Source organism: Calliphora vicina, chromosome 3 (genome assembly GCF_958450345.1).
Source record: "Calliphora vicina chromosome 3, idCalVici1.1, whole genome shotgun sequence".
NCBI classification, from domain to species: domain Eukaryota; kingdom Metazoa; phylum Arthropoda; class Insecta; order Diptera; family Calliphoridae; genus Calliphora; species Calliphora vicina.
The window spans coordinates 55,138,147-55,163,071 of record NC_088782.1 but is presented as its reverse complement, the minus strand read 5'-3'; the positions used below and the strand labels follow the sequence as shown (position 1 = coordinate 55,163,071).

At 29.0% G+C, this 24,925-nt stretch overlaps 1 protein-coding gene across 1 annotated transcript in view; it reads right to left on the bottom strand.

Annotated features, from left to right (window-relative positions):
- Positions 1–882: 882 nt before the first annotated feature.
- Positions 883–24,925, bottom strand: part of dpr10 (defective proboscis extension response 10) — a 422,702-nt gene continuing 398,659 nt past the window's right edge. Inside the window, exons 5-7 of the mRNA XM_065504727.1 lie at positions 19,730–19,857; positions 8,419–8,587; positions 883–1,611 (exon numbers count right to left, since the gene is read on the bottom strand). Of these exons, the coding sequence (XP_065360799.1) occupies positions 1,013–1,611; positions 8,419–8,587; positions 19,730–19,857 (896 nt within the window). The 3' untranslated portion in view covers positions 883–1,012. The remainder of the gene's footprint in view (positions 1,612–8,418; positions 8,588–19,729; positions 19,858–24,925) is intronic.

The window sequence follows — 24,925 nt, the reverse complement described above, 5'->3', positions numbered from 1 at the left end:
TCATATTTTTTCAAAAAAGTATTCCATTAATTTGTTAATTGTCAAAAGTTATATACATTATTGGAAAGTAGACAAAATCCTCTAAACTCTCTATTAATTTTCCTCTAAATTAATTAGGGAAAACCTAACAACTCGCTGAGAATTTACAAATTCTTGAAATTCTTTTTAGTGTAGTGAACATACGTTTATAATGCAAAAACTTTGTTTTATAGATGACAAAATAGTTAAAGGCAACGATTCCTCTTTAACCACCTTGAAGGCAAAACAACGTTTGCCGTGTCAGCTAGTTGTCTATAAAAAATAGTACATTTTAAGTATTTAGTACATTACTGGTATAGTCAATGAAGGGATTTAATGCAAAATTAAATAAAAATTGACATACAACTTTAGCTAACAAGAAAAAAAACTAGCCCCAATTGCATTAAATCAAAAAAAAAAAAAGTTTCAAAGAAATTTTGCAAATAAAAATGTGAAAATATCTTCAAACAAATATAAATGTTTGAATATATTGATAAGAAAAACCATAAAGTTTAAGTGTTATGTGTTTTGGTTTTTCAAAAAACTATAAATACATTTTCAATATAATTCTTTTTGTTTCCACTATTCAAATAAGACCATCCAGACTACTGTGTTTTAATGTGTGTTTTAATGTACATATACAATAATTTTTATTATTATTTACAGCATACTTTTAGGTTCTATTTATCATAAATATTTTCAAATAAAGTTTTTAAAAAACTCTTGTTTCCTTACGGGTTTTGTTAGTTTTATTTTCTTATGAGACTACATACAATTCATTTATTTATTCAGTTTTGTTTTTTTTTTTTTTTGTTATTGAAAAATAAAAGAAATGTTTGGTTTTGTTTTTTTGCATAAGTTTTGTGAAGTTTTAACACAACATAAAAAATGTCTAAGTATAAAATAAATAAAGTATTACAATTACTTGTATTTACAACAACATTACATTGTAATTACCATTTTTTATGGTAATTTTAGATTGTTAATTATTTAATCACCGCAAAGCATGCCTTTGATTCCATTTCTTAAGAATAACATTAAAACTCTTAAAATATTCTACGGTATTGTGTGGCTGGGGCTGATGTTGAAGTTGCTGGCGTTGAAGTTCTCCATAATAAACCACGTTGATGTTGCATATTTCTTTACAAAATTCTCCCTCACTTTTACTTGTTGTTATAAAATCAGCATTATTGCCATTATCATCGTCTTTATCGTCGCTGACGCTGTCATCGCTGATGTCGTTGTCGTCATCGTAGTCTGCATTATCCGTAGTAGCACAATTACCACTTTTACTATTATTAATATTGCTATGGCTGTTGATGTTGCTGCTACAGCCGTTGTTTATTTTATTGTTGCTTTTCTTATTATTGTAGAAATTGCTGCCACTTTTATTTTCGCTACTGGCTGCTGTAGCTTTTATTGTTGAAATGCTGCTGTTGCCGTTGCTGAAATTTTGTACATTTTTAACAAACCTTGCTAGCGCGTACCATAATGTTAAAGTTGCCACAAATGTGGTAATAGCTGTAAAAGGGTTTGAAGTTTGCACTTTAGAGGCTACAGCTGCATTCGTTTGCATTGCCTCGGGGCGTTCTCCTGAAAACAGCAGAGCAAAAAAACATACATACATAAATATAAATGAAAGAATTAAATATATTCTACAGACATAAGAACGAGTAAAGAATTGTATACACTTAAATGAATTTTATTTATTTTTATGTATTTTTTAAAAAAACAAAGATGAAAAGACATTTGAATGAAAATATGAATAATACATATATCCCATCTTAACCCTATAAATCAGACACACTAAATGCTCCTGTGTAATGAAAAAAAATCTTGTTTAATTGTTAAGTGGTTAAACGCTCTAAAAACCCACTTGTAACCCCCTAACAGTGACGAGTAAAGCTTTAATAAATTCTTTTTAAATCTACATCTGATAACAGCCACTTCATTATACTTGTTAATTGACGAGTCACCCAATGTTTTATTATACCCTTCACATTCGTGAGCAGGGTATATATAAGTTTGTCATTCCGTTTTCACATTTTTCATTTCCGACCCTATAAAGTATATATATTCTGGATCCTTATAGATAGCGGAGTCGATTAAGCCATGTCTGTATGTCTGTCCGTTGAAATCAATTTTCTGAAGACCCCAGATATCTTCGGGACCCAAATCTTCAATAATTCTGTCAGACATGCTTTCGAGAAGTTTGCTATTTAAAATCAGCAAAATAGGTCCATAAATAACGGAGATATGAGCAAAAAACCGGGACAACCTCGATTTTTGACCTATTTTTGATCTATATCTGGATTACTAAGTCATTAATATAGACAATATGGATATCTATATAATGATAGATATTTCAAAGTCCATTGCAACGATGTAGATAAGGCTATAGTAAGTTGGACCTACAATGGGTCAAAATCGGGAAAAATATTTTTTAACCCGAATTTTTTTTCATCAAATAATTTTTTTTGTCATACATTTTTTTCCAAATAAAAAAAATTAGAAAAAAATTTTTTTAAAAAAATTTAAAAAAAAAAATTAAAATAATTTGGAAAAAACTTTTTTTAAAAAAAAATTAAAAAACTATTTAAAAAATTTAAAAACTTTTAAAAAATATTAAATTTTGTTTACCTAAAAATATTTAAAAAAATTTATTTTAAAGTATGTGAAGCCGAATATAGTTCTCTTACTTGTTTTTAATTTGTGCTGTGATAGTCCCAAATAGATAGTAGTTAATAATTAAAAATTGTAAAATATTTTATATAAAACTAAAGTTTCAATATCCATGAACCATTTAAACTTGTAGGATTTATTTTGAGCCATCTTTTTATTTTATCTCCGTTGCGATAAACCGCCAATTTCAATAAAGATTTTAAGAATTTTTCAACTTTAATTAATTTTGAAGAAATATGCGAGAAATATACATCAGCTAAGGTGTTTAGCAGATTAAATTCCAACCCAAAATACCTCTTGGTCCATTACGATACCAATGGATAGTGTTCAGTCTGAGACTCTACCAAAGAACAGCCCCAAGCTCACAATGGGCTGAAATTGTCTCAAAATATTACCTTATGCATCACAAGTTAAGGAAAATTGTCTTCCAATAGGGACTTTAGAACTTTGATAGTTGATAGCGGCCATATTGTTCAAGGTATGTACGTCTGTCGAATTGACTGTCATTTATTCAGACTGTTTTTCCAAATTGCAGTGAATGGATAAGCGTTCTACAACACGTGCAGATAATAAAATACTTTTATCAAATTGTGTGTTCTCTTCTGATCATACTCAGCATCACTTCTGGATGAATGGGTTCGTCAGTGGGTTGTCGAATTTAATTCTCAAGAGTAACCAATGCTTTCCGAAAAAGTCACTGTTTGGTGTGGATTCATCATCAATCCATATTTCTATGAGAACAACGCACAGTGGTTTAAAATTTTTTTTTTTGGAAATAATTCGGTATCTTGGGAACTATTGGATATATTGTTTCGAAATTTCATATAATTTGAGCTGAGGTGTTTTCGATTTGATTTACGTTTGTTCAGCTTCCTAGCGCTAATGGGGGCAACTATGTAGCCCCTCAAAGTTGGTCACTTCGGGTCTCAAATTTTTTTAAAAAAATCGCCAAAAATCCATTTATGATCCTATTTTGAATATAAATAGTGCTTGAGAAGATCTACAAAAAATACGCTTACAAGTGTAGGTTATCTCTATTAGTTGAAGAGATATTCAGGTTTATTTATTTATTTTTTTTAATTTTGCTCGACCTTTTTATGGTTTTTTAGATATGGCGGGCCTTCGGAGGGTCGAAATTTATTTATTTTGGCGATAAAATTCTAAATAAAATAAAAACAACTTGCTAACAGTTATCTCTTCCCTATAAAAATTTATACGCATCCAAAGATGGAACTTGTAAAAAGGGCCGTATTTTTTACGTTTTTTCCCAAAAAAAGCCCATATATTTTTTCTTTGGTAGAAAAAAATTTCTTCGGGACTATATGCAATTTTTATATTATCCGGAAAGATAACTTAATGCAAAAGCGTGTAAAGATAAACTTGGCTCACTTAAACTGACATACCACCCTCCAGTCCTATCCAAACTTGGCCAATTTAAAAAAAAAAATCGGTTTGAGTAAAAAATTCTAAAAAGGAAAAGCACCGATCCACGAAGAAGCTCTATATTTGTATAACCCCATATGTTTTTTAAATACGTACTAAGTATTTTTACTATCACATGGTAAATAACGTCACAGTAGGCACTTTTCTAAAAAAAAATTAGTTTTTGGAACACATTTTCCCCGTTTTAGGAATTTCAGTATTTGAAAATAAAAAATTTCAAAAATTCTACTGCAATTGATTTAAGGACATTTTATTTATCGTGTTTATGTTATCTTTAATTGTTAGAATTTTACATTAATTCAAATTTTGTATTTTTATTCGTGGAAATCACCATATGAATTTTTTTTTTAGTTTTTAAGGTAAATGAAGTCCCAAAATTTTTAGTTTTACTAAAATATGAATTAAATTAAAAGCCTTTATTTGCTCCTCAGAAGTTCCATTTAAATTTATAAATATTAAGTTTAATGAAAACCTTTTGTATCGGTACTCAAACATAAATAATTGCTATGACTCAAGTTTCCATATGGAAATCAAAACATTTTGCGGCGATCATTATATGAGAGGTACAGCGAATTCTATATATATGGCGATAAATTTTGTGGAATTTCATCATGATCACAATATTTATAAGTAACTTATGAGTATTTAAATGATTTTCGGAAGAGGAACTTACAACTTATAGTTTATGAAATAGAGCCAAAAATAAATAAAATTTGTACCCTTAAATTGTTCGAAATTCGAAACATTTATTTTGGATATATCCCACTCGCTTCCCACAAAGCGAGCAAAAAGCTCTTATAGGAATGGACCTAAGCTTTCTTTTGAGCAAAAATAAAAAAAGATCCATTTTGAAAAAAAGTCAACAAAGTTTTTGATTTTGCAAAAAAAGTAAACAATTCTATGTATCCCACTAAGCGACCAAATAGGTCTTTCAGGAAATATCTAGGCTTTCTTTTGAGAGAAAAAAGGCCCATTTAAAAAAAAAGATTTTGTTTTCGGAAAAAATTTAAAATTTTTTATTTTTTTTAAATGGATGACAAGAAATACCAGTTTGTCCAAAATGTCAGATTTTGAATCCCTCTAACTCAGAGAGTTCTTGACCGTTGTTGTTGAAAAATTGTGTCTGAATTGGGGTGCAAATTTCATCCCGATCGGAAGATATCGAATTCAAAAGTTCGCTTACTTGACATGAAATCCCCCATATGTTAGTTTTTAATAAGTAAATAATATGATTTGAATTAATTTATTTCTATGTTTATTGGTGAAATATTTCGAATTTCAAAGATGTACCAAACACTTGTCTGCCAAGTTTTTAAGTGGATAACGATGCATTTTAAATATCATTTGTATCTATATTAGTGTAGAAGACGAATTCACCCGTTATTATCGCCAATACCTCCGAATTATCAAAAATCACTTCTTAGTGGAACTAGATGGGGAGATGGGAATTTATAGGCCATCTACCTTTTGGCGTCCGTCCCTCTGTATTTTATATATTGATCAGTGTAAAATTTTGGATCGATACCGATATATATAATAGATCTATGGGCATTGTGATTTTTTGTGTGGGGCTATGACCATTTTGGTACGGCGATGCTTATTACATGAAGAATATCGAATTTTAATTAGGATACCATGTTTATAAGAGACTCTAATATGAGTCAATCTAAAGAAAAGATGTTGAAAAGATGATTTTTGTTAAATTTTTTTATAGATATTGCTATTTTATATGCATATATGTATATTTACCCATATTAAGAGCTCAAGCTTGTAAGCTATAGTTGGTCAACTTAGACATCATTTCCTGAAAACTTATGTCCTCATGTATGATTTACAAGAAACAGATATATTACCATGAATTTTAATGGAATTATCAAGGATCTTGGTTCCAGTTTATTCTAGGAGACTATACTTTGAGTGTCGTGAAGGTGAAGGAGGCAAATTAAAAATGTTAATTTTGAATAGTTTGTTCAATAATTATGAATTTGACTGCAGGTCACACTTCTAGTTAAACCAAGTTTAGTTGGTGTTTATCTTAAAGTAACTCAAACTGTCTAGAATTCTAGAAACTATAATTTACTTTCTTTCTTAAACTGTTAACGTTTCTTTAAATTTGTATCATGCTAAAGCTTATCAGCTAAATACATCTTAATGAGAAATATAAAATCATTATGAAAAATAAAGTAAATTTTAAAAGATAATCAGTAAAATTTCATGTGTCATTTTCTCTTACAATTTATTTCATATACAATATAACACATGCTTTCATACTATGTATGCAATTAACAAGTTCCCAGTAATGCTCTTGCATTACATCTTTTGCATCATTTCCGCTGCTACAAGAAGAAATCATTTCAATGAATCATTGAGATGTGCAAAAAAGCATCTGAATACTCTTAATCGTATATGTTTTTAAAGCTAACATGTTTAAGTATGCTTTTGACTTAATTTTTATTAAGCACTTCGCTAATATGAAATTTTTTATATGAATTACAAACATATTTAAAACATAATGGCGTCGTCAAAATAATAGTAATAATAATATTGTGGATAAGTGGAATGTGAACGACAGTATTTTGTGTAAATAAGTAGGTAAGTGTTCAAGTCTGTGTATTTGTATATTTTGTGAAATAATGTGAAAGTTATTTTATAGAGAGAAATCGTGTTTAATCTTAACATCATTTTAGGTTAAAGCATTATTTTTATAAGATGTAATATTTAGGCTAAACAAGTAAGAAAAAAAAAACAAAAACAAGCTGTAATCAGCTGCATCATATTATAAATGCACAGTGAGAAAATGTACGAGTATGATTGGTTAATGTTTAAAATACATTATTTCTAGATACTTAAGATTACTAAATAAATTGGGATGTTATTATTTAAGTTAAGCAACAAATTCGTAGTTCGAACTTTTAATAAATCCATCACCTGGAAGTTTCTTTAAGTGTAAAAATAAACATTAAATAAACACCTTAACAGTATTACGTATGTAAGTGTATTAGGGTGAGCCTAATTTAGCACTTTTTAGATATTCGATGCTCCCAAGTTCTAAAATTATTTCTTCTCATTAAATAGCAACCAAGAAGGAAGAATTCTGGAGATATTGATGTATCAATCAGGTTTGTAAGTTATTTAGGGGATTTGGAAAGTTGATTTCAATATTTAGATGGACAGACGGACATGGGTATATCGACTCCGCTATTTATAACGATCCAGAATATATATACTTTATGGGTTCGCAAATGAAAAGTGTAGAAATTACAAACGGAATGACAAACTTATATATACCCTCATGGTGAAGGGTATAATTAGGAGTCCAAGGAAGTTATTATAAAAAAAATGAAAAAAAAAATTGTTCTTCCTTTATTTTTTCAAAAAAAGTGCACGAAAAAGCTATTGTTTGGGAAAAAGTGTTAACAAAAATTGTTTGCGGACTATTGCCTATATTATTGTCATATAAAGTTAAGCGGTATCACCAAGTCTGAATTAGCTGATGGGCAAAACTGATGACACCATTTTTGAGGGATCACTGATTTTCAGAATTTTTAGGACCCATAAATAAAAATTGGTCACTAAAATGGACAAACTGAGAGTCGAACGTATACTTTCATGATCGTGTGTTTTTCCAAAAGTCTTCAATTGTTGCATAGTGTTATGAGTATAGGATTTTTTGTTATGAGTTTGAGTTTTTCCGAAGTGGTCCTTATATGGAACCTATAACCAGTTATGTGTCGATCAAATTAGGTGCGGACATTCTTGAGTACATGAGGATTATTAATGTAGGATTTAAAATTGATACGAGATTTATGCACATTTTGGTGATTTTTGAAAGTGGACATAATATGGCGGCTACTATGAAATACGGAGGTTAATGCCGTTTTCAAAAGTGGCCCATAGAATAGAGTTATGGACCGATCTTCATAAAATTAATAAGATTTGGCTCAAAGTGTCAGTATTTGGTTTTGAGATGATAAGGAATATTTCTAGACATTGAGATCATCGAAAATCCAAAAAGTGCCAAATGAGGGCCATCCTATTAGATATTTGTAAAGTAGAGTATACAATTTTATTTTCCTTCAATGCATGTGTGTAAGTATGTATGGATATGTATATTGTACTTAAGTATGCATGTGTATATTTATATTTCTACTTACATTTCATCAAGATAAAATAAATGATTTCGTATTTTGTGTTTTTTTCTTACAGAATGTACATATACATAAGTGTTTGTATTTTTCAAACATTTTTCTTTTTTGTATTTTATGGTGCACTTACCTTGTAACACATGTACCCGTATACTGGCAATTTCAGTATTTGATGGATAACATGAATATTTGCCAGAGTCTAAAAGAGATGCATCATCAATAAGTAAAATTGATTTTGTTTCTTCGGCTTTAATGGTCTTGAATTTAAGACGGCCACCTGAGTTCTCCTCACTTAAAACCTAAAAAATAAACAAACAAATGATATGTAAAAATAAATGCTCAAGCTAATTGTAAATAATGAGTAAACATTAAAAAAGAATATTAAATGTAAAATATTTAATTACATACTAGCTACCATGTAATATAACAATTTAAAAGTTTTTAGCAGTAGAATCAACAAAAACTAAAAATATGTATAGTGTTTTTTTCCTTAGCTTGTATTCGTTTAAATGTGATGAATATCATTTCCGGCATCGTTACACAAACATGTTTACCTTTATTTTCTAGTTCCTCTTTCGTTTTATTGTTAATTTTTATTTTTTCCGTTTGTTTTGTGTGCTTCTCCGTTTTTATTTTATTGCATGCTCAAAGATAATTTGATATGGAAGGCAAGCACGTCTAGGTGCGGTGTATCAATTTTCATAGTCACTAAACTAAAATGTAGTTTAAATTTTCAACGATTCTTAACCATGTATCACAAACCCAACACAATATTATGTTGGCTACGGTTCGCTATAATTTGCTTTAGTTGAGTTTTGGTATGGTTTGCTTCTTTAGCTTGGTTTGGTTGCATGTTTATTTAAAATATACTCCAAACAAGCACGAAGACTATACATGTTTTATAGAGACATACATATAAAATGAGTACTGTATGTGGAAAAAGAGTTTTTGTGAAAATGCCGGAATTTTATATGTTTTTTTTTAAATTTTATATATTTAATAGTAGTCTTAAGTACTTATCTTCATATTAATTTATTCATTTATGATCTTAATTTAGAAACAAAAATATCAATCAAATTCTTTTCATAAAAACATTCTCAGAATATTTGTGATTTTAGTATACTTAATGCATATTTCGAACTGGTTTTTGTAAATTTAAAAATCACTGTAAAATTGATCATTCAATCGTTATTAAATACATTCACATTGAAGTATTTGGAAATTAATTTAAACAAGAAAGAAACAAATTTGTTAGAATAATTCAATTTCGGGAAGTAATTTGTATGGGGAAAAATGTATATACCAAACTTGATTGAAATATCTTCAAAATTGCGACCTGTACTTTGTGTACAAGGTTTAAATGGATTGCCAGATGGAATGACAGACGGATATCGTTTAGTCCACTTAGACAGTGATTTTCGAGCGGTATAAAGTTTAAGAAAAACAAGTAAGAGATCTGGCGGCATGAAATAACCCCCCACGAAATTATCTCCCAAAAACAAAATGAAATAATCCCCCAAAAATTAGTACAGAGAGCAATAACAACGATTTTTGGGGTGTTATTTCTTTTTTTGGGGTATTATTTCACTTTTTTAATTGGGAGATTATTTCATATGAAATAATACCCCAAAAAATCAATATGAAATAAGTCCACAATATAAATTTTGGGGGATAATTTAATTTTTTAATTTGTAAAGAAAACGAAAAATCTACAAATTATGTCCCGATATATTAACAACTTGTATTTACCATTCACAAAACCAAATTATGTTATCAGTTGAAGTGATAATTTCGCAGAGTTAAGATCGTGATAATTTCGCAGTGCAAAAAATGTTTTAAAGAATAAAAATTAATTTTGAAATTGAAACTGGGTTCAGAATGACTTTTTTATTCAATAGTACAAGTAAATGCAGGAATACAACTTGCAATACAAGAGTAAGGTTGCTAACAGCTGTTAACTGCTTACTTGCCAGGAATTATGTTGAGCAAAACCACAAGTTGTTGTACTTCAAACTAAAAGTGTTATTTTATGAAAAAACAATAAAAATAGTTATATTAGATTAAAACTTTTTTCTTTGAAAAACAACAAAAATGTGTTTAAACTATCGGACATTATGAAAATATGACCTTATAGCTGACCGTTTGAAACCTCCAATTGTTTTTGATCACCATCACTGTGTTTGGGGACTTATTTCATTTTAAAAATTGGGGTTCTATTTCATATGAAATAAAACCCCAATAATGGGGTGTTATTTCATTTCGTTGGGGTCTTATTTCATTTTCAAAACTGGGGTTTTATTGCATATGAAATAATGCCCCAATTTTTGAGGGGTTATTTCATTTTATTTCTGGGGTGTTATTTCGTGGGGGGTTATTTCATGCCGCCAAGAGATCTATATTCGGCTGTGCCGAATCTTATATACCCTTCACCAAGTTATACTTTAAAATAAATATTTTTAGGTAAACAAAATTTAATTTTTTTTAATTGTTTTTCTAAATTTTTTTTTTTCGAAATTGTTTTTTAATTTTTTTTAAAAATTTTTTTTTCAAATGTTTTTAAAAACAATTTATGACAAAAAAAATTTTTTGATGAAAAAAAATTCGGTCCAACTTACTATTATAGCCTTATTTACATCGTTGCAATGGACTTTGAAATATCTATCATTAGATATCCATATTGTCTATATTAATGACTTAGTAATCCATATATAGATCAAAAATAGGTCAAAAATCGAGGTTGTCTCGGTTTTTTTGCTCATATATCCGTTATTTATGGACTGATTTTGCTGATTTTAAATAACAAACTTCTCGAAAGCATGTCTGACAGAATTATTGAAGATTTGGATCCCGAAGATATCTGGGGTCTTCAGAAAATTTATTTCAATAGACAGACGGACAGACAGACAGACGGACATGGCTTAATCGACTCCGCTATCTATAAGGATCCAGAATATATATACTTTATAGGGTCGGAAATGAAAACTGTAGAAATTACAAACGGAATGACAAACTTATATATACCCTTCTCACGATGGTGAAGGGTATAATAACGAGAAAGTATTAGGATTTGTATGTGAACTTAAAAACGATTAATGCTAGTATTAAAATTTGAATAGAATACTTCACTTTCAATTTTAGTCATCCTGAGGTATATATAATTGGTAAATTATATTGTACACAACCATAAATGGAAAGATTTTATATACTAAACTTAAAATAAAGCAATTCCCTCAGTATAATTATCACAGCTTTAACGTTGTATATTCGTCTGTCTATTCCTTCCATACTTGAGGTCATGTAAACTTTGATGACTCCCAAATATTTTAAATAAATATGGACACAAATATGTGAAGCAAATTGAAGAACTGTATGTGACATTACCTTATTTAATGATAAATTTAGAATTTTGTTAACATAATTACTCGACCATTGTACGAAGCAGGGGTTATTTTTATTTTAATTTATTATTATTAATTTTTGTAGCTAGTTCTTATCAATATCAAAAATTTTTAGAAAACCTTGGGGAAACACTAAAACACAAGCTACATTTTTGTAAACGTATATGCATTATACATACTGATTTAAAAAATGTTGAATTGACTTCACATTGCAAAAACCACACGGTCATGACAGTATAGGTTCGACTATACTCGACTATATCAGTTTGGCGATTTTGGTGACCAATTTTTTTTATATACCTCCAAAGTTTATGAAATTCAGTGGGGCCTCAAAAAAAGGTGTCATCAGTTTGTGGTCAACAGCTTATTCAGACTTGGTGATACCGCTTAACTATATGTGGAAATAATGTAGCCAAGACTCCACCAAACTAATTTTATAAAAATTGTTTTGCTTAAGCTAGGAAACTATAGTTGAAGTGTCGTGAGGAGGCAAATGAAAATATTTACAAAAATAGAAATAATACTGTTAATTTTTATCTTTTGTTCCAATTTTAAGTTGATTTTAGTATTTCCTTTGCAAATAAATATCGTCCTGGATTTTGTTTTCAATACTTTTCACCAGAAAAACCTGGTAAACTAGTGCTATCAATATGAATATGTGGGGGATTTCATGTCAAGTGAACCAAGTTTTCAAATCGATATCTTCCGATCGGGATGATTAGTTCCATTGTATAGTAATTCAGACACAATTTTTCAAAAAGATCGGTGGAGAACTCTCTGAGTTAAAGGGGTCAAAATTTGATATTGTTGGCTAAACAGGTGTTTTTTCTCATCCATGTAACTTATTACCTTTTGTTCTAAGCAAAATGTGTCCCAAATAGTTTAGATATCTATTCCTTCAATCTTTCGAAAAAAAAAATTAAAAATAAATAAAAAAATTTTGAAATTTTTTTCCGAAATCGAAAACTTTTTTTCTCAAAAGACAGCTTTCATATGTTTTCCTTGAAGACCTATTTGGTCGCTTAGTGGGATGAGAGTTGGAGATGTATCTAAATAAATGGTTTGTAACTCAACACATCCTTTTTATACCATTCACCTTCGTGAGAAGGGTATATATAAGTTTGTCATTCCGTTTGTAATTTCTACATTTTTCATTTCCGACCCTATAAAGTATATATATTCTGGATCCTTATAGGTAGCGGAGTCGATTAAGCAATGTCCGTCTGTCCGTCCGTCTGTCTGTTGAAATCAATTTTCTGAAGATCCCAGATATCTTCGGGATCCAAATCTTCAATAATTCTGTCAGACATGCTTTCGAGATGTTTGCTATTTAAAATCAGCAAAATCGGTCCATAAATAACGGAGATATTAGCAAAAAACCGGGACAACCTCGATTTTTGACCTATTTTTGATCTATATCTGGATTACTAAGTCATTAATATAGACAATATGGATATCTAATGATAGATATTTCAAAGTCCATTGCAACGATGTAGATAAGGCTATAGTAAGTTGGACCTACAATGGGTCAAAATCGGGAAAAATATTTTTTAACCCGAATTTTTTTTTCATCAAAAAATTTTTTTTGTCATACATTTTTTTTCCAAAAAAAAAAATTGTTGAAAAAAATTTGGAAAAAACTTTTTTTAAAAAAAATTAAAAAACAATTTAAAAAAAAAATTAAATTTTGTTTACCCAAAAATATTTAAAAAAATATATTTTAAAGTATAATTTGGTGAAGGGTATATAAGATTCGGCACAGCCGAATATAGCTCTCTTACTTGTTTTTTTTTTACTTTTTTGCAAAATCAAACTGGTGTATAGTAAAATATAATCGGTCTTGGCTGACTATATTTTCGAACTTGCTTTTAGAGTAAAAAGGTTGGTAAAATACAAATTATTTATGTGTTTAAAGGAAGTTTCCATACAAAGTACATACATCAAAACCTAAATGTATTGACTGTAAATTCTTGTAAAAATACTTGCTTATATCTAGAGAGTTTCATAAAATCACATACTTAAACATTTGTTTACACACATTTAAAATGAAGACTAAAACTATGTTGAAAGAATGAATTATATTTCGCACGATAATAAGATTCCAAGCTAAATAAACGAGTAGTAAAAAACAAAACACAATATCAGGCGAATTATTTATAGCATTATTTTATTTACTTTATTATTAAAGTTTAACTATTGTTTCCTTAAAATATACGAATTAACCTAAAAACATTAAGATAACAAACAGCATTGTATAAGCATGTAAAGGCGATTTTTATGTCGATACAACATTAAACGCTTTTGTTTGTATTCAGCAGGACACATTGTTAATGTGTCACAAATTTAATCAAATGGATGTATCGCAAAACAACTGATTAATTTCTTTTCATTCAATCTCAATTCTTTTTTTATAGCACGTGCATTTGAATGTACACTTTTCATAGTTTATTATTGCTGTTGCTGTGTTGGCACAAGTTGTAAGTATTTGACAGTAATATAAATATTTTATACTTTTTTATACCCTACACTTTTGCCACTATTTACTGAGAGGTTATTGCCATTTATTGTGGCAATACAAAGTGGGTAATTTAAATACAACACTAATTATAGCTGAGGCATTGACTTGCTGACGTAAGGTTTTACGTTAGCAAATTACTCGTATCTTGTATGCGAAGTCATGATAAGATCAGCTATTAATTTAATTGTGCTATTTATTTCACTTGAGCTTTATAGATACGGCTACATAATATTACAACTTTCAAGTGTTTTGTTTGTAGCCAGGAAGGGTTGATTGTAGATAGGCCATTAATTCTAACATAAATGCAAATTTGTTACTTCACATTCTCTTTATTTAGGCCAATCCCGTTGAGCTATTTACTTGTTATCAGTTTTGTCATAAAAATTCGAAGAAATCTTTGCTAAATTATAGACAATTTTTTTTAGCTTCTTTTGTGAATGTGGAGTTTTTGAAGCTAATGTGACTTATAGCACATTCAAGTTTCTAATAGTAATTTAGAGTTCTAACAGTCTTTTAAAATTGTATTCACGAAAGGGGTTAATTAAAACAAACTTCAATCTTAATGGTATTTCAAAAAAAAAACTGAAATACATATATTGGGCATATGACTTGAAAATACGGGATTTTTTACAATATAAATTTATTCAAAGTATTGGCCACTGTTAGCTATGAAGTTTTGCCATCTTTCAATACTTGAATTGTTAACTTTAACGTATTTTTTTGTTTTTCTTTAACAATAAACTATTAAAAAACTTTCTTTAAAAAAAATTAAATTATTCGAATAATTCAATAATTTTAAATGTGTGATCGAATTATTCGAACAAGTTAAAATCTCTTATTCGAATTATTCGTTTTATTTGAACTAGATAAAAATCGATTGTTAACTCTAACGTCATCAAAACAATTTTAATTATTCGAATCATTCTATTTTTTTCTTTCAAAATTAAAAAAAAAATTTTTCCAAATTGTTTTTTTTAATTTTATTAAATTTTCATCAAAATTTCATTCTTTACCTTTTTAAACAATTTTAATTATTCGAATAATTCGATTTTTTTTTTCAAAATTAGAAACAACAAATTTTTTTTTTAATTTTATCTAATTTTTAAAAAAAATAATTTTTAAATTTATTAGTGAAAAAATGTATAAAAACAAAAAAAAAAATTGTTAAAAAAAATCGGGTTAAATTGAAGGTCGAATGTACACACTATAGCCTTATATTTATCGTAGCAATGGACTTTGAAATATCTATCATTAGATATTCATATTGTCTACATTAATGACATTGGGGTCTAACATTTACAACAACAGTGCAAAAATGGATTTAATCCTTTAAGAGCACTTGAGGTCAAAATGGCTGTGTTTTTCGTGACGTTAAAATCTGAGGGTAATTTGGACCCCAAGTGCTGCTAAGAGTTAATTTCCATTTTTGTGCTGTTATTTTATATTCTGGACTTTAAGTTATACTTTCCTCAAGTTTCATTAAAATCGGCCCAAAAATATATAACATTTCGCTATCTTTTCTTTAGAAATTCCAAATATTGAAAAATTTGACCTTTGACCTTCACGATTTAAGGTTATCGTTTTCCGATTTTAGTAAAACTTTCAGACCATATTTAAAATTACAAGGACTATAATATTATGAATAGGTTTTACTTAAAATTGATAACATTAAGGAAATTGGGCTCATTCGCCTTAATATGCACAAAAAATTAGTTTTTCTTGAAAATCGCAAAATTTAAATCGCAGTTATGGAAAAACTGTAAGAGGAATTGACATAATTTTTTCATATTTTTATTCCCTATTTTAATCTCAATAAATCCCAATGTGATGATCAAAAAATTCTGAAATTTGTTTAACAAAATTTTTAAAAATTTGAAAATGGAGATTTGAAACAGCCGATAAAAAAAATAATTTTTTTTGGCCATACCTGCGAATAGGTTAACGGTATCCCACGAAGACAAAAACTCATAAACAAGTAAATACGGATATATTTTAAATAAAAATTAGCTTTTATTTTAATTTTTCTCGAAATATGTTAATTTTTTTCCTAAATTTTTTGTTCAAGTGGCCTGAAACATTGGTCTGGCGAATTTGTAATAACTTTAACATTTTTTAACCAAATTTTGTCATTTATATCTCATTACAACGATAATTACGTACACATTTCGATTCTTTTGCATTCAATTGCAAAAGTATTTATTTAGTAGCAAAATTTTTAAAATATCTGAAAAATTTGCATTTTTTGACCTAAAGGAGATGAAGGGTTAACTTCCAAAAAATGTTTTTTAATGTAATATTCATTAATATAAATAAATCTATACATTTCTAGAAAACAATGCAGAAATTTAACGAGTTTCACCTATTTATTCCATATAAATAGTATAATTTTGCATATATCTGAACTTTGACCTCGATGCGCGTCCTGAAATCGTTGCCTGATTTGGCTCAAATTTTCAGCACTTAACTTTTAGGCCTAGTGTCACAATATTCCACCCGGCACTCTTCAAAATTTTAACAACAAATTTTTTCCATACAACTGATTGTCACTTGCCACGCATGGTGAAGGGTATAATGACAGATATGTACCCTTCAAAATTACATATGTATAAGTAATTAAAAACAATAACCGCGTTCAAAAGATAGGCCAGCTATTGTAAATCTCGCATTTTTAAGTCATGCACCCTATGAAGTGTTTCTTATAGTGGATGAAATGTTAGTTGGCAAAATATCAACGAATTTGGGCTCAAATTGGTAGAAAATTTATCAATGAATTTTAGACTTTGAGTTAGTTCAATGACCTTTCAGAGTAAAGTGACTTCATTTAATGACAACGCCAAATATAGTGATAGTTCAATTTTATAAAAAAAAACTGTTACCTATCCCCCAGAAACCAGCCATGTAACTAGTTCTGTATCACCTTCTTTCCCTGAAGTTGTATTTATTTAAATTTTAGTACAATTCTTTGCATTGAGACCCTCATACTCAGCCAAAATAGCAACGAAATACATTTAGCAGTTCCATGAAGAGTTTACTTATAACTTCATAAATCAGTCTGTTGTGAAATATTTTCTTCACTATTCCGATTGTGATATTTTCCTGGAAAATATTTCTATTTGCTTTATTTTTATTTCTAATAAATTCTTCAGTTGGCTGACTTCAACACAAGTGTCCTTTAATATCCTGGCACTTTATATACCACAATATAAAGGTTTTAAAACACCAAAAAGGTGTTGCAAGTAAGTAATTCCCTTTTTTGATATGAATGGATTCCGAGTCCAAGAACAAATCAAGCCATGTTCGGATACTCTGTTCTAAAGTGAACCGTATCCCAGAGGGAGTGTTCTGTATCGATCGAAACAATCAGTAGTGGGACGGGGCACGATGGAATATTAAAGAGTGTGCAACAGTGTGATTCTGTGTCCATCGTGTCTGATGTCATAATTGATTGGATTGTTTTGCCACAACTGAAAATGGCTTGTCTCACAAAAAACTTCGTGGGAATTTTGTTTAGTTTATTGTCCGGTTTTATTCTTGTACATTACCATCAGTCACATAAAACTCTTGACTCAGAAGTTGCGAAAAGTCAGCCAGTACACAAATTTCATCATCAATCACACAACAGTTATATTTTTTTCTAAAATTTGACTTAGATATTGTCACTCATTATTTTGCTTCTAAGTTCTTTACCGAATTGTGATCTGGAACTTTCTTAACTTTATACGATTCAATCCAGCATATCATTCAACTTTGAGAGCAGCTTTTCTCATAAAAGTTTTCGATGCTTTTTGAAAGAGTTGTTCGATGTATTTGCCTTACCAATATTTGTTACACCATTTCTTCTTCCTGATCCAGATTTTGTTTCAATGCTCAAGTCTTCCATATACTATCTAATGGCTCCTGAAATAGTGTGACGATGAACCTTCAAATCTTTTGCTATTTTTTTGAAAGTACATATTGAATTTTTTTTTAAATAGTTTTAATTATTTTTTCACGTACTTTTTTAATATATGATTTAAATATATAACACTGTACAACGCAAAAAAAATTACAAGGTCCGACCAATAAATATTGATAGAGGAGACAAAAAACAAGACACGTGTATCGGCGTTTTGAAAGTTTACATCTGAATTTCATTTGAGGGGTGGTTAAAGTTTCCCAACTCTGGCACATTCTTATTGTTAATCGGCATAAGAAACCATGTGATCCTTACATTTTAGGTATAAAATTTGTTCAGCAAATTTATGCAAAATGTTACGGAGAACAGTTTTGTAGAATATGTTAACCCTCTAAATCCTCAAGGCATGGGTCTTTTTTGTCCTTATTTTAAAAATGAGCAAAAAACACCATTACAACAGTGATTTAAGGGGTTAAAATGTTCCGCAAAAATATTATGCGTGAAATTTTACTATAAGTCCCTGAATACACCTAAACGGAAAAGTCAACCAGAAAGTCAGTGTTATGTGTCGGTGAATGACGCGAAATTTTTTAAACTAAGAATTGCAGTGTCATCTGCAAAGGTGGAAATGGTTAATCCTTCGGACTTGAGAAAATCTGAAGTATATAATAGGTAGAGGGTTAGTCCTAGAACACTTCCCTGAGGTACACCAGCATTGCTCGTATAGTAGCTTGTCAACATAATCGCCGCATTTTATCCTAATTGAGCGATCCGATAGGTAAGACTCAAGTATTTTATGTGTACTAGAAGGCAGTAGGCATTTAATATTGTGTATTAGACCTTTATGACCAACATTGTCAAAAGGCTTGGCAATATTTAGAAATATTGCCGAACAATACTTTTTTAATTCGAAAGATTTTCGTATCTCCCCGTAAGCTGTTAACTTGCTCAATTGCTCCGCGATACTCACGGAATCCAAATTGATGATCTGGGATAATGTGTTGGCTATTTAAGAATGTTAAAATTTTCCCTTTGATTATTTTCTCAAATAGTTTAGTAAAACAAAGCAATAAGCTAATCGGTCTGTAGGAAGATGGCAATGTCAAATCCTTTCCAATCATTCGGAGAAACTCCTAGAAACAAGATCGCATTGAATAATACTGTGAGCACAATAATTGCCACAGCTGGTAGGTTTCCAACAACAATATATTGTCAAAAAGAAATACAGAATGGTTGTCATAACTATGCCAAGCGTGTTTTTTTCTGTGTCTATAGAACCGCACCAAGCATTCGAATTTCAAATATATCTTTCTACTTAATAAAAGTCTCTAGCATCAAGAGCTAGAGCTTAGGCTAAGCGTTAATGAATCAGTCGGTTAACCATTTAAATATTTAATTATTGATCTAAATACACATATTTTCTTTTTCGCTTATTTCCATGTAGTGTATTTTACTGTCGGTTTCTTAGTAGTACTCATGCCATAATTATACTCCTGCTTGCTTTTCTATTTTATTGTTCTATTAGAAATATAGGTGTATATATATACGTAGTATATTTCAGCAAATATATATACAAGTATAAACATAAAACATCTAACATTTGTTGTGAGTTGTAGTTAGTTCTACTTACCTTATCTTGATGATACCAGAATATATGTGTTGGTGGTTCGGTGCTAAATTTTATTACGCATGTTAGATTAATTGTACTTCCTTTATCAACATATAAATCGGGTCCGCCCAGTATGGTTGCTGTTGGCACTACAAAAGAAATAACACCATATTACAATAAACAAAATACAACAATACAAAATAGTAGAGAAACAACAGCAATAACCAAAAAAACATGAACAATTTTGGCATTTATTAGTAGAAGGGAGAAGTATTTATTAGGATTGTAAATGATGTTTATTAGAAGAGGAGAGTGTGTTTGTATTTTATATTATTTGTTTAAATGGAAATAGAAAATTTTGTTTGTGTTTATGTGGATGTGTATGAGTTTGTAAATTGTTTAATATATCTGGAATAATTATTATAAAGTTAGTTTTAAAATAACAATGCATGTATTAGCATACTTGATTATACAGTGGGTGAAATAATGGTGAAGCATTTTATATAAAGGAATTACATTTATTTATTTGCTCTACAAAGTTGTCAATATTTTGAAACTAAAACTAATATCTGTGTCTGAATACACAGATATTCATACAAATTTGTATTTATGATAAATGGCCAGACCAAACTATCCTCAAAACTATCAAGAACTGTCAAATCAGCTGTCACAAAAAACAGTACTGCCTATTTAAAGTTATCTACCTCTAAAGAAACAAATTTTAGATGCGTGCCAAATACCTAAGGTAAAAATGTTAATAACTTGAGAACTGTTGACCTTATTTGATTCTTTTCTATATTTTAAAATTGCTATAAAATGCCATCTTTATTTATTATTCACTGTATTAAATAGCATAAATTCACATTCATATGTAACTACTTTCTATTTAATAACTTACAATTTATTAGTTGAGGTAGTAACAATTGTAAGCATACATAAGCACTTAGTAAGAACATGTAAGAACTTGTTATATTTTGCCAATATATAATATATATTTTTTATACAGCAGGAGTTTTAATTTGCGTTATTATCTCAAATTAACACATGCTATAATTATGTGGAACACAAGTTTTTAATGGTAGCATTTAGAAACATAAAATACATGTGTAGGCACATATAAATGTACATTTACATACATGCTTCTATACATTTATTTATTTTATTTGTAAGATTTACTTACTTACATATGTACGTATAAATACTTTGGCGTATACTTAATTAACAGAGATTTTTGTAATAAGTATTCGTCACGAAGAATACACACATTGTGTTGGTTTTTAATTTGTAAAATGCTTATAAGTTTTATGTAGATTTTATTTAATAAATGTTTGCTTACATAAACTTAAACATCTACTAATAAGATTTATTTAGTTTAGTTATTTTTTTTTACTTTAATTTAATTACCATTGTTGACAGCAGCTAACAAAGAAGGGGCTAAATTGGCATTAAAAATGGTAAATAGCAGAAGGCAACAAAATCGAAAAAACTTTAAATGCTTTTAAAACCATTATACAATTTTGATGTATTGTGGTTCCATTAGTATAAATATGATCCATATTTTAAATTCTATGGAGATGATTTTTTTAAATTTTAATTCACATAATTAATGATAACTCAAAAAGAGTTAGTTCGATATTATTAAAATAAACTTAGAAAAGTTGAGATTTACACCTTAACCGTTTATGTATTGCGTTTCAATCGGCTCAGCAGTTTCGGAGTTATAATAACAAATTGTACAAAAAAATCAATGAAATATCGAAAAAAGCAATAATTATTCAGATTTATTGCAAAGCCACATTCACAATTAAGTGTATCGCTCATTTTCACAAAATTTTTAGTTTTTTGTTTGACATACGTAAACTTGAGTAGTTAATGTTAGGTTATGTAAATTTAAATTTTTCTAAGTTTATTTTCATTAACTATGTGGAGAAACGTCTAACAAAATTTATAATCAGTCCAATTATGAATAACAATTCTCCGGGAGTATTTTCCCATTTCTCATTTTTGCTATTCAAATTCAATGGGAAAAAAACTCCCGGGGAATTTTTTATTCATAATTGGGCTGAATATTATTTGAAAATGTTTATAAAAAATCTCTCCATAGATGTGAAAAATTGTACCATCTTTTTACTTAGTTTGCCATGGTGCATAGAGAGATGGCTTCATACCTTTTTTTGCAAAAATTATAAGGAGTGGTCGCAGAGCGCTGAAATTTGGCACCGAGAATTATATGGACAAAACTAAGATAAAAATAAAATTTTATGAAAATCGACCACGTCCAACGCCCACTGCCCATACAATCTAAATAGATTTTTTCGCATACAATTTTTCCTATCAAAGTGAATGTCTAGAGATTTGGTACATATATTTTCTGAAACAAAAAAAAGAAGAACGTATGCTAAGTTTTATTAATATCCGACCATGCAATACATTTTTGTGCAAAAATTATAAGGAGTGGAGCATTGAAATTTGGCACCGAGAATTATATGGACTAAATTAAGAAAAAAAATTAAATTTTATCAAAATCGTCCACGCCCACTGCCCATACAATCCAAATTTATTTTTTCGCATAAAATTGTTTATATCCAAGCAAAAGTCAAGAAATTTAGTTCATACATTTATTGAAACAAAGAAAGAACGCATGAAGAGTTTCAATAAAATTGCTCACGCCCACCGCCCACGAAACCCATACATAGATAAGAATTTTTTTGATATTTCATTTATTTTTCGAAGAGTTTTCATCCCCTTCCGAAAACTATTTTTTTTAATTAAAACAACACATTCCCACCTTTCATTTTGTTAAAAAAAACAGCTTGGGGGAAAGTGAGGATACATTTTTTTTCCATCGAAAATCAAAAATAAAATAATTTTTAGAGACTTATAGAAACCATATTCCTAATGGTTTTATTAGAAAATTATACATATATAAACCACTGAATTGCATGAAAATATAAGTAATTCTTTGTTTAACACCCTTGCATGGACTTTACTTAATTTTTTTAAAAATAAAATCAATTTTTTCTTAAAACTATAAGTGTACATTTCATCTTTAAACATTTCTCTACAAAATTGCATCATTTGATTTTTGAAATTGAGTGTTTGAAAAATTGAATTTTGACACCAAAATCCCTCTGTGCACCAAACCTATATTGTGGATATTCAAGCCATTTTTTGCTGATGACCTGAGAATATAATCAAAGAAAAAAATTACTGTAGAAAAATATTCAGTTTTATATTCTTAAGCAACTAATTTGAGTATAAAATTTTTAACAATACACGGTGATAAATCTCGGCCAAATTATAAAGTATCATTGTTAGTAAGTGCTATGAATTTCATCTGCCATTCCAATAACTAGAACGATTTCAATGCTTTCATCTTTTACAAATTTTTTTTTGTATTTTTTTTTTGGTCAATTTAAAAGATTATGTAAATTTGAGAGTTATTTATGTCTAAGCTTATTTGGCCAAACCATGTATTTGTATGTAGAAATTTTTTCAATGAATCATTTTTAATTATAAACCTAATTGAAACCATTTACATAAATTACAAACTTTTTTCGATACTTTTATAACGTCAATGTTTATTTGGCCAACCCCTGTATGCAACTTCTAATAATTTTTGCGATGGTTGAAGTGTGTTGTTCTTAAATGCACACCAAATTTCCGACATTTACATAAATAACCTAATTTTTTGGATAATTTCAAAATACCCATGATTTTTTGGCCAAACCCTGTATATATATTTCGAAATTTGTACGACCATTTTTTCAATCATTTCTTCATTTTTGGAATAAAATTTAAGACATTTACATGAATAACCTAATTTTTTCGATACTTATATATATATACCTGTATTTGTAATCCGAAATTTGAATGACCAATTTTTATTCGATCACTTATGTATGTTCTTCTTTATTTTTGGACGTTTCAGCCAATTACGTGCAATTTTTTCATACTTTTAGAACGTCCATGCTTTTTTGTCCAAATCCTGAATTTGAACATCGAAATATTTATCGAATTGACCACCGTGTAATAGTGTTTTGAAAAAATTAATAGATCACAACGAATGGAATTCGAAGTTTTACCGATGTTGTACATAGAATTTTATATTTTAAAGTGACACTATTAAGAATTTACGTCAATCAATTTTAAAACCAGAAATAAAGGTAGAATAGATCTAGGCTCGATTAATTCATAGATTTATCACATGTCATGGTCTACTGTTCATTAGAGCTGAAAATAGATGGGAGCTATTCGAGAAAAAAGACAACAGATTGGTGTAGCAGGAGCCAAGCAGTCCCTGATTGCAGTGGTGCACTACTAACAGACAATAATACACAGATGCAAAGATGGAGAGAGAATTTCGAAGAAAGTTTTCCTGCATTGAATACAGGTTGTAAGGCAGCAGGCGATGATGGAATACCACCCGAAATTCAACGGGCTGACATCGAAACCCAGCTGAACTTCTACAGATCATATCAGTCTGAGAGGAAGAGAGGCTGCCAACAACTTAGAAAAAAGGCATAGTTGTAAACAGTGTTGCCAGGAGCTAGCGAAAAAAGAAGCTATATTGGCTTCAAATAAAGGCCAGAAAAAGCTAAACCTCTTTAGAAAAAAAGCCAAAAAAAGCTAAAATATTATAAATTAAGAATTTTGGTTTATATTTATTTTTAAATAAAAAATTAGAAAATATGTTCATAAAATTCATCTGCTTTACTTAAAGGAAGTACTAAAAAGTTAAATACTAGATTAACCATGTCAGAAAATGCACATTGTTGGTTCTATATTTGTCCATTTGTAGTTTAATATATTCTGCCCCTGAGCCTTAAGCTTCGTAATTTTATTAGCACTTTAATTTTTCACTATCAATATGACATAATATATTTTTTTTGGTTTTACTACTTTATTATCAACGGGAAAAAAATTGATTTTGCGTAGAGTTTTCATATGGTAATCTTTGTCGCAATTGCTCAATTAGTTTAATTTGTCGTATTATTTTTGTCATAATCTTCACTAATTAAAACGTTCTTTATTTTATCTCTCATTCATCAAACTAGTATGAAAAATGTGTCAAAAACATTAAACAATTTTCAATTGGCGACGATAATGGATCAAATTCCTTGAATTTTAAATCAGAAAACAGCAAATGATTTATTTACTTTTTGTATTTTGTGCAATACTGGTTTTAAAAAAAGAAGGTACGTCAAATTATAATCA